The 13,928-nt window shown below is 45.8% G+C and overlaps 1 protein-coding gene across 2 annotated transcripts in view; it reads left to right on the top strand.

The window, feature by feature from the left end:
- The window catches only part of Cnksr3 (Cnksr family member 3), a 93,177-nt gene extending 80,967 nt beyond the window's left edge, over positions 1-12,210 (top strand). Inside the window, exons 10-13 of one of the 2 annotated variants that reach the window (XM_030244998.1) lie at positions 2,124-2,248; positions 4,428-4,636; positions 5,087-5,176; positions 10,685-12,210. In XM_030244998.1, coding sequence (XP_030100858.1) covers positions 2,124-2,248; positions 4,428-4,636; positions 5,087-5,176; positions 10,685-10,983 — 723 coding nt within the window. In that variant the 3' untranslated portion in view covers positions 10,984-12,210. The remainder of the gene's footprint in view (positions 1-2,123; positions 2,249-4,427; positions 4,637-5,086; positions 5,177-10,684) is intronic. The other variant, NM_172546.2, reaches the window with a different exon arrangement.
- The last annotated feature ends 1,718 nt before the right edge of the window (positions 12,211-13,928 follow it).

Genomic DNA, 13,928 nt, shown 5'->3' with positions numbered 1-13,928 from the left:
TTGGAGATGGAACTCCTGCTTGAGTCCACAAGCAGCACCCACCTCATGGGCTCACATGCCAGCCCTGCTGTGTGTCCTTGTCTGTTAGCTTTGGGTGAAATGTTTCCTAAGCCTTGCTTTCTTTTTCTTTTCTTTTTTAAAGATTTATCTATTGTTTGTATGCGAGTACATTGTCCTTTTTTCAGACACACCAGAAGAGGGCATCAGATCCCATTACAGGTGGTTGTGAGCCACCATGTGGTTGCTGGGATTTGAACTCAGGACCTCTGGTAGAGCAGTCAGTGGTGCTCTTAACTGCTGAGCCATCTCTCCAGCCCCCTCATCCCTTGACTTTTGGAAATAGACTTTGGAAGGAGCACACTTCCATTTTCTCTCTCTTCACGGCAACAAGGAGCTGGAGAGACATGGAAACACATTTAATTTTGTTTCCGACCCTGGGAAGTACCACGTGAAGATGCAGACACTGCCATGCGCCTCGACTACCAAGTGCTCTTACTGTGCGCCCAGGCTGTTTGCAGAACATAAACACTGGCAGACAGGAACTAGGCTCCCTCAGCTCCTGACCCCCGAGTCTTCAGTATTCATTATGCCTGGGTGCTCAACAGTCCATGGAGGGGTGCCATCTCCTCCTCCTCCTCAACACATTTACCGTGTCCTTGCCCCTGAGAGGTGGCCACCATTCTGATTTTAGGCTGCATCCTGACAGATGAGGGTTTTCCTAAACAAAAGTCATTCTTGATGACTTGGAGGGTGGCAGGGATGTCTTATGGGAGTGACCCCAAGGATCTGGATTTTGACCCTGTGCTTTCAGATACTGATATATTGGATATCAGTGAAGTCCATACTGAACTGAATTAAGGGCTCAGGTTGGGAGATTATTCTAGAAGATAGACAGAGCCCATGCCTCTGTGCCTTTGTATCCCTTCTGAATGTTGCTGTCACTTTGATTCTCTTGGTGACCACAGTTCTGTCTACATTAACTTCCCTTGCTTCCTTCACAACCTGAGGTCAAAGGGGAGCACCTTCTTCCCACCCAGTGTCTAGCATGGACTTGCTGGCCTTCAGCCGTGGTTCCCATACTAATTGTGAGGACCCGACTGGACCTTTCCTAGCTGGAGCTGGTTGGTCAGTGTCATTGTTATATCGTAGAAGGTCTCATAGGGGATTTTAGATAAGTCCTTTCTGCATGTGCAAGACTTACGCAAGCCAGCCAAAATCCCAGCACGGATCACACAACTCACGAAGCCTCACCACTCTGGGGAGCAGCAGGCAACCGATGGCTTCTGGAAGAGGGGGGAGTCTGTTTTCTTCAGGGATGTGGACCTTGGCAGGCTACCCCTGCTGCAGGCTGCCCTGCCTCCAGTCACATTCAGGCAATACTGACTGGCCATAAAGTTAGAGGCCTGCTGATGGGGACGGGGAGGGAACAAGAGAACAAGAATTTGAGAGGAAAAGAGGGAATGGGTGTGGATTGGATCCAAACATGGTCATGTATGAGTATTAAATATTTAATAAAAATGTAAGTCCCTTGAGGTCAGTAATGTAATTAAAGTAAGGATTTAATTTTTAAAGTTAATTTATACACGAGTGTTTGTACTGTGGGTCCCCACTGCTGAATTTAACAGAGTTGTATATTTTCCGTGCAGCAAGCATGTCACATGCCCTTCATATGTGTGACCACAGTTACCACAGCTGCCCAGCTGGAAGAGGATCTTCCACCCATTGATTTCTGTCACACAGATGAGGCACAGAATTTGAGCGAGCTGCCTCAGCAGTGCGGCTAATCAGAAGGCCAGCCAGGCTCTCACCCACAGCCACAAGGCCACACTCCTAACCAGCGGGACACTGCTGCATGCTTTTCCCAGAGGAGGAAACTGTGGCACAAGGAAGGAGTTTTAAGTGGTTTTCCTAAGGCTAGAGTTAAAAGTGACTTCTAGGTCCCCTATTGAGCCAATTGCTTCACGGGAACACGGACACTGAGCACTGTTAGTATTCGTGTGAGCGTGGGTGAACTCAGCATCTGCTTGTACTCTGCCTTGTTCTGTGTGGGGAACAGGTACACCAAGAAGGATCTCCATGCTGACCTCTGCTTTTTCACTCTGTGTGTGGCTCTCTCGTTGCAGACCTCACCCCCGCCCACCACCACCCAGTCCCCAGAGAGTACCATGGATGCCTCCCTGAAGAAGGAGAAGCCAGCCATCCTGGATCTATACATCCCTCCCCCACCTGCTGTCCCCTACTCTCCCCGGTATGTCAGCCGCCATTTCATAGAGTGGACTGCTAGCGGCTGCATGGGTGGGTGTCGAAGCAGGGATGGGTCTCAATCACTTCATGGGTCTTAAAAGTTACACATTTGATCCTGAGATGCCCTTTAAGAAAAGAATGCCAACATATCTCACTTGTGAAAAATCCACACAAGTTTATGCTTTTGGGGCCTTGGATGGCACTGCCTAGGGGGCTAGTTTTCTCAGTTCCATGATAAGTTCACTTGTAGAGAGGACACTACAAGTATTTGTGTGAGAGTCATTAAAATTGTATCCTGATTTTACCAAGAAAGATAAACACATGTGCACACACAAACACAAACATATGTAGACAAATAAACACAGGCACACATGTATATGCACACACACATCTACAGATGCACAGACACACATCATCCATAAATATACACAGAGGCATACATACATACATCTACACATATACATGCAGACACACAAAACACACACCTGCACAAACTTACATACTTACATATATACAAACAAATATACACAAACACACATACACATATATACACAGATGCACACACACCATGGCACTCTGAAAAATTGTGAGGTGATATGAATTGAAGTGTGTGTGTGAGCAAGGTGCATGTGTGCTTGTGTTATTAATTCTTGGTTTGTGTCTTACCTGTGATGTGATGTAGTGGAGTGGTCACAAGGAGGACAGTAGTGATTGAGGTGTGTGCTCCAGGCTAACTCATGGGCTCACATATGGACATATGCTGGTGACACTAGAAGATGTTGCTTCTATTCAGAATACACTTGAGTGAGGGGCCGAATTACCCCTTGGCACAAACAGACTTGGTTGTTTCTGCCTCTGATACTGCCAAGGTCTCAGTCACCTGGTCAAACACAAACCAAGAAGGACGCCTTGTATGTCAGAAGGCAGAGGTGGAGCAGCAGTTGTCGTAGTGAATGTGCCTGCTCATTTGTTCCTGCTCATCAGAAGTTTTGCTATCTTGTGTTCTTGCCTGGGGACAGAGCAGCTGCCCGTGGTTTCCGTCCACGTAGAGATTTACCTCTTGTGCAGTGATCAGTGGCATCTGCTAACAAGTGTGCCTCGTTCCTGATCCACAGGGGCCTGTGGCGCAGATTCAGAGTGGGTTAAAGCTGCAGGGGATGGTGTCTCTTTATGTGGGGACCCTAGAACCGTACAGACCAAGGTGGGGGTCATTGTGTCAGGAACTGCTGTAGGGCTGGAGCGTCCAGCTCTCTGGATTTCAATGAGAGTGCCATTGAATATGTACTGATGAGAAAGGTGCTATGTCCACAGGAAGGAAGGGAGCTGGGACCTTAAAATCCCTTTGGGGGAGACAAGTGGTTGTAGGCCACCAGTGAACACCTTCACTGAGGTATGAGAAATGCCAAGGAATTAAGATCAGCAGGTCAGAAGTCACAGAAGCTTGCGAGTTGAAGCTTGTAGGGTGAGTTTGACTGTAGAAGACAGATCCTGAGAAGCTGAGGGCATGTGGGTAGCAGGCTGTCCTGGGGATGGCCTTCACAGACGTCATTGCCCTCCTTATTCTGCGGTTTGCCTACTTGGCTTGTACTGATTGCCTCACAAGACATTCCAGTGCAGAGAAAGAACATTGTTCACCTGGCAAACTTGGGCTCAGTAAAAACTGAGTTCTGCTGTACATTGAAACTCAGGTAGGATTAGGCTGGAGTTATCGATCCAACTTAGCTTCCTGAGTTCAGAAATACTGAGTTCCCTCTCCTCTGGTTTCTGGGAAGCACGTTTTATAGTGTTGACAGTTTGCAAGTCTGGATTCAGGCAGCGATCCTCCTCTTGCTTGAGAAAGATGGTGCTATAACTCACAGCTGAGCCGCAGACTCTTGTCATGACGAGAGATTCACCTGGAGCGCAGGAGTCATGGTTTCAGGGTATATTTGTTCTGCGCATACATGAAGGGAAGGCCATGTTTGCTTAACAGGTTCGTGGCAGGTTTGTTCTTCACCAGGGGCGTGTGTGTGTGTGTGTGTGTGTGTGTGTGTGTGTATGTGCTTGAAGGGTCGACATACAAAGTAGTGCTTCTTCTCCAGTGGGAAGGAGACGTGCGCCCGTGGTAGCTGGGCTCCTGTTGTTCACTCTTCAGCAAGAGAGCTGCTCTGTAAACTCCCTGATCACCACACACTGTCTTCCAGGGATGAGAATGTGAGTTTCGGCTACAGAGGACACAGTAAGAGTAAGCAGCCGTTGCCTGTGCGCAAGGGTTCCGAGTCCCCTAACTCCTTCCTGGACCAGGAGAGCCAAAGACGCAGATTTACCATTGCAGATTCCGATCAGCTGCCCGGGTATTCGGTGGAAACCAATGTTCTGCCCACAAAAATGAGAGGGAAGACACCATCCTACGGTAAGTCCTCCAGTGAGCGTCATGCTCTGCTAGCTCTTTTTACTTGTTTCCCACCCCTTCTTTATTTGGAGCTCTGGCATGAACTTGGCAGTCTCTGAAGGTGATTTGAGGCAAGTATAAACCTCAAAGAAATTCCGAGTATGAGCCCCTTATTCTTCTGGCTAAAGCAAAGTCTTGTTGAGCCGTTGCTCTTCCTGGCATCGGAGCCCAGCTGGGTGAGCTCACGTTACAATTTTAACTTTGGCATTGGAGACTCAGAGACTCAACTTCAGCATGCCTCTATCCTGATTACTTCCAGTGTCAACGTGGGGCTTTAAAATTTGTCACTGCTTTCACTTCTATTTAAGTGGCTATGGCTGTATATAAGTATTTTTTAATATATAAGTGAAGGGAGGTACTGTCTAAAGTTGATATTGTCACTCACATTGCTTCACCGTCTGCTCTCTGAAGGCAAACCCCGGCCTCTGTCCATGCCTGCCGATGGGAACTGGATGGGGATCGTGGACCCTTTTGCTAAACCTCGAGGAAATGGGAGGAAAGGTATGTTTTATCTAAGCAAACGCAAACGGCTGAATGGTGTTAGTAGACCCAGGCTACCCCATGCTTTATTCCCGAAGGTGATATTCCTGACTGGAGACCCACTTAGCTCTTCAGACTTTAGCTTGTCATCAGTAACTCGGGCCTGCTGAAGGGTCTGGCAATACTGCTTGTTTCTAGAATGGGAAAGTGCCTTCCTTCATCCTGGCTTTTTAAAAGGTTCTAGTTACAAAGGATCCACTTTTTAGACAAAACATTCATTAAGTATCCTTAATTACGTGACTTTTTTTTAACTTTATTTTTAATGAACAAACAAATCCTCTTTAAATTATTAAGGCATAACATCTGAAAATTGTTTTTAATTCACCCTATAATCAGCTACTTGTTATGACACTAGTCTTGAAGGAAACATTTATAAATATTTTTATCTGCTGGGCACAGTTGTATGTGCCTTTAATCCCAGGGCAGGCAGATCTCTGAGTTTGAGGCCAGTCTGGCTTACATAGTAAGTTCTAGGCTGGACAGGTTTACATTGCGAGACCTTGTCTCAAAAGCAAAAACAAAAACTTTTACCCATTTTGCCAGACAGGGTCTGATTCCCGACACTGGGTGGGTGGAAATGTCCACACTGCTTTAGTAATGTTGAAACAAGACGGGTGAGGGGCAGAGGAAGATGCTCTTTCAGCTCTGAGGAAGCAGATTAAACTGTGGAGGCCAAGCCTTCCGAGGGGGCATCTCCTGGGCAGCCCTGTCAGCCGGGTACTTGGAGCATCTGGAATTTACCAACATGACGAAGGGACAAGACGCCAGTCTCTGGATTCTGAAGCTCTCAGCTACGGAGAAAAAGTCTATGCAGTAGTCAGCAGGTGGCAGGGCTGGCCTTGTTTAGATTTAAGATGCTAATGTGTTCCTTGCCATTCCGTGGGTGTGGCTCTAGACTGTTCTTTTGCTATGGAGAGATGGAGTGCAGGGATTGGGGCTCATGAGAACTCTCTGACAGCTTTAGAAGCGATGATGTCACTCTGCACATGGCAACTTAGGAAATAAAATAGTGTGACATTGCTGGGATGGAACCCATGCCCTGTGGATATATAAACTCTGGTTTTAACCTATTCAGAATTGTACATTAGTCACCCCAGTCGAATCACAGAACATTCCATACCCTATAAAGCATTCTGTACCTCTTGGTCCTTATGGCTAATTCTGCCTTTCTCAGTCCCTGAGAGTGAGTCCCTGGTCCATGGATTTGCCAGTTTTGTAAGTAGATGAATACAGTATATGACTTTTTTTTTGACAGTGTAACAGGGTATTTCTCAGACTTGAGCAAGGGATACACAGGCAGGGAGATAAATCAAGGTGAAAAGCTTTTGGTCAGAAATGCTGGGAGACAGGAGGCTTTCATTAAGGATTCCCCACGGTTTTAATGACAATGTTTGCTGACTCAGGGACACATCTGAACATTTTTTTGTGAAGCTGTGTTTTCTTCCCAGTCTGAAGCACTTGACTTTAAAGCATCTTTACTTCTAGAAAAGACACTCTGATAATTGGAACCATTGTGTATTGGCTTTTATCTTTAAATAGAGTGCTTTAAAAATTATATGTATATGTATCTATGTATGAATGTGTGTGTATGTATATCAGTTATTATTTTAAATTTTAAATTTAAATTATATTTTGACCAAACCCTTTCCCTCCCCCATATCCTTCCAGATCTTCTCCTGCCTCCTACCCACCCAGGTTTAAATTCTTTCTCAAAAACCAGAAACCTAATATAAACCCCCCTCCCAGCTAAGAAAAACAAAAATAAAACCATACTCAACAGGGAAAACCAAAACAGCACCAAACTAACCAAGTGAAAAGCACGCGTAGGAAACTGTGCTGTCTGCATATCAAGTGAAAAGCAGGCGTAGAGAAGCTGTGGTGTCTGTTAGATGTGAGTCAACCATTCCTGACGTTAGGCCTGTGCTACAGTGGTTGATAGAGCCAGCATCATCCAGTTGAAGAAAACTGATTTTTCATTTCCCAGCAGGTAGAAGTGACAGTTTAGTTGTTAACTTTTACCCTAGTGCCTGGGTTCCTTCCTTCCGTCCGCCCTTCTTTCCTTCCTTTCTTTTTTTTTTTTTTCATGATTTTTTTTTTTTACTCTTTTTTTATTAGATATTTTCTTCACTTACATTTCAAATGCTATCCCCAAAGCTCCCTATACCCTCCCCCAACCCTGCTCCCCAACCCACCCACTCCTGCTTCCTGGCCCTGGCATTTCCCTGTACTGGGGCATATGATCTTCACAAGACCAAGGGCCTCTCTTCCCATTGATGGCTGACTAGGTCATCCTCAGCTACATATTTATTTTATGTATGAGTGTTTTATCTGTATGTACACGTGCATGCCAGAAGAGGGCATCAGATTCCAGAATAGATGGTTCTGAGCCACCATGTGGTTGCTGGGTATTGAACTCAGGACCTCTGGAAGAGCAGATAGTGGTCTTAATAGCTGAACCATCTCTCCAATCCCCCTTCCTTCCTTCCTTCCTTCCTTCCTTCCTTCCTTCCTTCCTTCCTTCATTTCTTCCTTCATTTCTTCCTTCCTTCCTTCTTTCCTTCCTTCCTTCCTTCCTTCCTTCCTTCCTTCCTTCCTTCCTTCCTTCCTTCCATTTGAAAAAATTAAATGTAAGATTGAAAAAAAATTACCACATTGAAGTTGGATAAGACAAACCAACAGAAGGAAAAGAGCCCAAGAGAAGGCACGAGGATCAGAGAGCCACTCTTTTGCACACTCAGGAATACCATAAAAACACTAAAGTAGAAGCCATAATATAAACGCAGAGGACCTGGTGCAGGCCCTGAGCTTGCTGCCTCCGTCTGTGTCAATCACATTGGCTTAGAGCACGTTGCTTTCTTGGTGTCCTCCATCCCTCTGGCTCTTACCCTCTTTCTGCCTCCTCTTCTGCAGGGATCCTGATTTCTGAGGGGAGGGATTTTATGCAGACATCCCACTTAGCGCTGAGTGTTCCAGGGTCCTTACTTTCTGTGTAGTCAGTGCCTGGTTGTGGATCTCTATACTTCTTCCCATCTGCACAGGAGGAGGCTTTCCTGATAATGGTTGAACAAGGCAGTGTGCAGAATATCACTAGGAGCCATCTAAGCAATGATAGAAACACATTTTTTTCCATCTTTGGTTTATTATTTTAAGTAGAGTTATGCAAATATAAAGGTAAAGCATTCCGGCTCTCCTATTCTGCTGGGCCATTGTGTTACCTCTTGGTCGTTGAAGGAACCTGAATATATTAGCCACTTCATGTCATATTACTGAAAACTCTTACAGAAACAACTTTAGAGAAATGTTTATTTGGATCACAGTTTCAGGTGTCATGTGAGGAAAGTGTGGCAGAAAGGCTCTGACCTGAGGCAGGAGGAGGCTGAGGTGGAAGCATGCTTACCTGGTGATAGACCAGGAAGCAGAGAGCAGCTGGAACCAGGAGCTGGACTGTACCCTTCCAAAGCTTACCCCAAATGACCTCTTGTCAGCTGGGTCCCGCCTCTTAAAGCTCCCACAGTTCCTCAAAGCAGCAGCAGAAGCTGGGGCACTATTACTAAGAACACAAACCCCTGGGGAACATTGCGCAGTCTTACCACAACATTCCATCCCTGTTTTCCTAAGGCTCGCTTCCACCTTATAATACACAAGGCATCCACGCCAGCCCATCATCTTAGTAGTTTTGGTACTGTTGGGAAGTTCAAAGTATTCTGAGATTCAAGGACAACTCTGTGAGCCTCTATTGAAGTCAAAAGGGAAGTTATGCCCTTTTAGTATTCAATTGCAGCATACACATTCCAGAACAGCACAAGACTAAAACCTAGCCAGGCAAAGCATGTCTAACTCCACATATAACACCTCAGTAGCATAGTAACGTAATACATGCTTCAGAGGGCTTGGCCATCTTGCTCCATACCCCTGCTCTGATTGCAGGCACGTGGCATCTCTTAGAGTGGCTCTGTTTGGTATCTGCAGTCTTCCTTGGCAGATGATCTTCAACTTTCTGGGGTTTCCACTACAACTTAGGTTCCACATTCTTAGCTCCACTTATTCTATTACATTATACACTGGTTAGCCTCATGGCCTTTCCTTTAAAAAACAAAACAAAAAAAACCTGTGGGTAAACCATCATGACCCTTTAATTCATGTGTGCTATGAGCCATATGGATAACAGTGAGTTCCCCTGCAGCTGGAGAAGTATCTTGCTCTGATTGGACCCCAGTTGCAGCCACTTCTGAGTACTAGGAAACTGTTATCCTAGGCAAGCTAACTTAAAATTGTACATGTATGTGTACATGTGCAGATGTGTGTTTCTCTATATGTGTGTGTGTGTGTGTGCAAGTGTGTTCATGTTTGTGGTATCTGTCTGTGGTGTGCACAAGTGTGTATATATGTATGTATGTGTCTGATGTGTGCATGTGTGTGGTGTCTGTGTGTGGTGTGTGAGAGTGCATGCATGCTTGTGTGTGTTTGTGTTTTTTGTTTGTGGTGTGTGAGAGTGTGTGTGCTTGTGTGTGTGATGTTTGTGTGTGAGTGTGTGCTGTATGCATGCTTGTGCATTTGTGTGTGTTGTATGAGTGTGTGTGTGTGTGTGTGTGTGTGTGTGTGTGTAAATACATAGGTGCCAGAATGGTTGTTGAGACTAGAGGGCAACTTCGAGGAGTTGGTTTTTTAATTCCACCACGTGGGTTTCAGGAATTGAACTTGATAGTAAGTGTCCACACACACTGAACCATTTCACAAGCTTATATTTTCTTTTAAAGGACAGTTCTTAAAATGGGTTTTCAGCTTGATACCCCAAAGCCTTTGATGGGGAGGTCAGTGTACCTTGAGAACATCTCAAGGTACTTCATCACCCCAGGGAACAGTGTGTGGCTTCATTTTGTGGATTGTCTAATAACCAGGGAGGCTCTGTCTGTAGCTACAAACAGATGCTCATCTTTTTCAAGTCTTTGTTTTGCCTTATCCCTTGCTATGGGCTACTTAGGTTACACGTTGGTGAAGAATTTGTCTATGTTCTTCCTGTGTCCTGAGGATTAACTCAAAAGGGCGAGCATAACTAACCCAGAAGAGAAAGAAGAGTTAAGACAGTACAGCACTCAAGTTGTGGGGCGGCCCTTGCTCGATGCTTCGATGCTTCGAGCCATGTTTACAGTAAGAGCGAGTGGGTATGGCCTGCAGAGGACCACCCATTGTGAGAAGTGTCTTCTAGTCAGGCCTCACTTCCCAAAGGCTCTCAGCACAGTGCAGCCACTGAGGATACACAGTCAGTACATAAGTTGGCAGTGGAGACGTGTTGGCATTTCTCATCGAACCATCATAACGCTGATGGCAAACCCCTGTGGTTCTCTTTGGAGGGCCAAGCCCTTCATAGGTCTTTGCAGGGCAGAGAGCTGGGTATGCATGTGTTTGGTGGCAGTGTGGTGTTAGATCTGGGGGTTCTTGTCCTGATAGTTTGTCTTTGCTTGAAAACAGGGGAAGATGCCCTCTGCCGGTACTTCAGCAATGAGCGGATCACACCCATCACTGAAGAAAGTGCCTCTCCTATGTACCGGTTCTCTAGACCCCTGACTGAGCGGCACCTGGTCCGAGGTGCGGACTACATCCGAGGGAGCAGGTGCTACATCAACTCCGACCTACACAGCAGTGCCACCATTCCATTCCAGGAGGAAGGTTCCAAGAAGAAATCAGCCTCCTCATCGGCCAAGGCGTCCTCTGGGGAGCCGTCGCTGCTGGTCAGCTGGCTGACTCGCCTCAAGCTGTTGACTCACTGAGGTGGCTGCTCCACCAGCTTCCTGCCTGTCTCCTGCTAGCAAGTGCCTTCTTCCTCAGTGGACAGCTTCTTTAGACTCCTTCCACAGTGCTCCGTGGCAACTTTACTTCATTCCATTTTTTTTAAGGTTGTATACTGTTGTTCCTGGAGTGTTCAAGTCAACCAGAGGGCATCAAATCCAGTGGATCTTAGGTGCCATCTGTGGAGGCAGAAGGAAGGACAGACATGGCACAGCCTGCCTAGTTCTGCCGTCCCACTGTGGGAACATGGAGACATGCTCTTTAAAGTGTGGTGTTGGTCAGACAACTTAATGTCAGGAATTGGCAAAATTGTTCACTTTTGTTTTCTTGGACAGCGGGGACTGAAATTGATGGGTTTTGTCGCATAGATAAAACCCATAGTCAGTTTGTGGTCCAACTTCTGCATCTGAAAAAGCCAAAGGAGAAAAGCCTTTGCTTTGATTTTTAAAGCTATAGAACATATTTATAAGTATGGCAGCGTCCGCCACAGAATGATGTGTGTGAGGCTCTTTGTAGCAGGGCTTTCTTTACCTACAGATCAGCTGTTACCCGCGCCCAGCCACCCCCCCACCCCCCTTTCAGTAACAGCCTCCATGTAGGTGAGCCAATACACAAATTCACGAGCACGCTTTGATGGAACTTAGCATATGCAAAGAAGTGTGTGCTTTTTGTGAATGGTGTTGCAGTTGTATATGGGAAAGGAGCTATAAGATTTGCTGACAGCCAAAGTGTATTGTTCAGGAAGCAGAAGCAACCAGAGTTAGAGTTATGAGGCATTGGTCAGTTTGCAGTGTTGATCTGTTTGATGTCTGTGTTCGAGGGGGGGGGGGGGAAACCTACAGTCCTTCCCAGGTGTACACATTTTTGCTAATTAGAAATATCTTGGAAAGCCTCATCGTCACTGATTTTCAACTAGGATCAGGTATTTTGAAAATGTGTGTCTGCATATTAACTCTTGTTTAAAACTGAATGTACAATATTTTGCTAGAGTGGAAAAAGCCCTATCTTGTTAATTTAAGTGTTTTAAATAGAGTTGTATATTTTTCTTACTCTTAGTCACACATAATTGAAATGTTTCTGTTTTGTGTCATATGTGAAACCCAAGGAAAAAGAGTATTCAACGTGGTTTCAGATTTACAAGTGACCCACTCCTGGCCGTTGGCAGTGTGGGCACTTATATTAAAGACGGAAATAAATTCTTCCAAGCATTTGGGATTTTATGAATTTGTGGTAGAGGAGCGAAAGAAACAAACGTAAATGACACTACAGAAAAGAAATGTTCCAAGGTATTCCTAGGCAGAGCTGAAGCCCAGCGTCCACATACTTCACCACTGGGATTGTCCAGTGACCTGCCTGAAGTGCAGTGCGCAGGATGACTGGAGTTAGTAAGGCCTCCCCTCCCCCCATCTTAAATGCCTCTGTGGCAGTGTTAAGGGGCACAGTAGCCACCTCTGCCAGTGTCATTGTTTTTACACTTACAACAACATATTCCCAGCAGTGTCTGGGGCACTTCAAGAAACTAATCTGTTGGCTGGGGGTGGGGGGTGGGAGGGCAGCCCCCACAAACAGGATTGAAGAGGCTTCTGTGGTGATTCATTCAGTATATAGCGCATGCCTGTGAGCAGAGTACAGGAAAGGGCAAGGAAGGAGCTGTGTTCCAGGAGCGTTGGCCCCTGCCAGTTTCCTGTTGACCTGGGCTCTGTGCCCAGACACGATGCTTGCTTTGACTCTCTGGTCTGGAAGATGGTTACAGTCCCATTGCTTAATGGTGTGCAGAGCTTCGGACAGCATGGTTAGTGTGATGGGCACTTTTCTCTGCAGATGTCTCTTCTAAATTGAAGGAGCGTCCTAAGAATGGATTCTCAGAACTCAGACTTAACTCTTGTCTGCAGCGCTCAACTCAAATTATTACACCAGATGGTGCCTCCCTCCCACACTCTTCCTGGAAGCTCTGGGGGAAGTCCAGGGAAAGTTCTGGCTTCCTCTACAGCCTCCACAATGTCTCTTTTCTTTGTATTTTCGTCTGAGGTTTTTACCTGAATTATGTTTAAAAACTCTATCGCTGCTAAAGGATTTTGTAAAACTCTGCTTTTGAAATATATAGCAACAGCTAATAGTAGTTCCTCAAAATGGGGAGATATCTTGGTATATAAAGAGCTTGCTGAACAAGGAAAGCGCCAGAGTTTGGATCCCTCCGATCCCTGCAGGTGTGGTAACTCTACACCTCCTGCACTCCCAGGCTGTCAAGATGAGGGATCCCAGGAGCAGGCTGGTCGGCTAGACTGGCTGGAGTCTGCAAGTTCTGGGTCAGTGAAAGATCAGCTTTCAGTATGTACGATGGAAGGGCAGCCAAGGAAGGAACTCGGTGTCTGTGCGCACAGGTCTGCACATGCATGTGTGCGCACAGGAACTTCCTGGTGACTTCCTAGTCCTGTCCAACCTGACCCTACCCCATCACCCCCCATACACACTTTTGTTGTTGTTGTTGTTGTTTGTTTTTTGAGACATGGTTTCTCTATATAGCTCTGGCTGTTCTGGAACTCATTCTGTAGACCAGGCTGGTCTTGAACTCAGAAATCCGCCTGCCTCTGCCTCCCAAGTGCTGGGATTAAAGGTGTGCGCCACCACTGCCTGGCTTCATCCCCCCCCCCCTCCCCTTTAAAGAAATGTTTTTCACTTAAACATTTTTAAATTCTATTTTATTTTGTGTTACTTTAAACATCTTAAAGATTTATATGTTTAATTATGTTCTCCTTCCCCAAGTCCTTCTAGATCTTCTACCCACTCCCTACCTACCCAACTTTAAGTTCTTTCTCAAGGAACAACAACAACAAAAATACAAAAACAAAAGCTCCAAACAAAAAAAACAAAAACACAATCATAAACCAAAAAAAGAAAATCAATAACAAATGAACCCAACCCACCA

This window comes from Mus musculus, chromosome 10 (genome assembly GCF_000001635.26).
Source record: "Mus musculus strain C57BL/6J chromosome 10, GRCm38.p6 C57BL/6J".
Lineage (NCBI taxonomy): Eukaryota > Metazoa > Chordata > Mammalia > Rodentia > Muridae > Mus > Mus musculus.
Note: the sequence above shows the minus strand (reverse complement) of the source record. Positions and strands in the feature narration are given on the sequence as shown.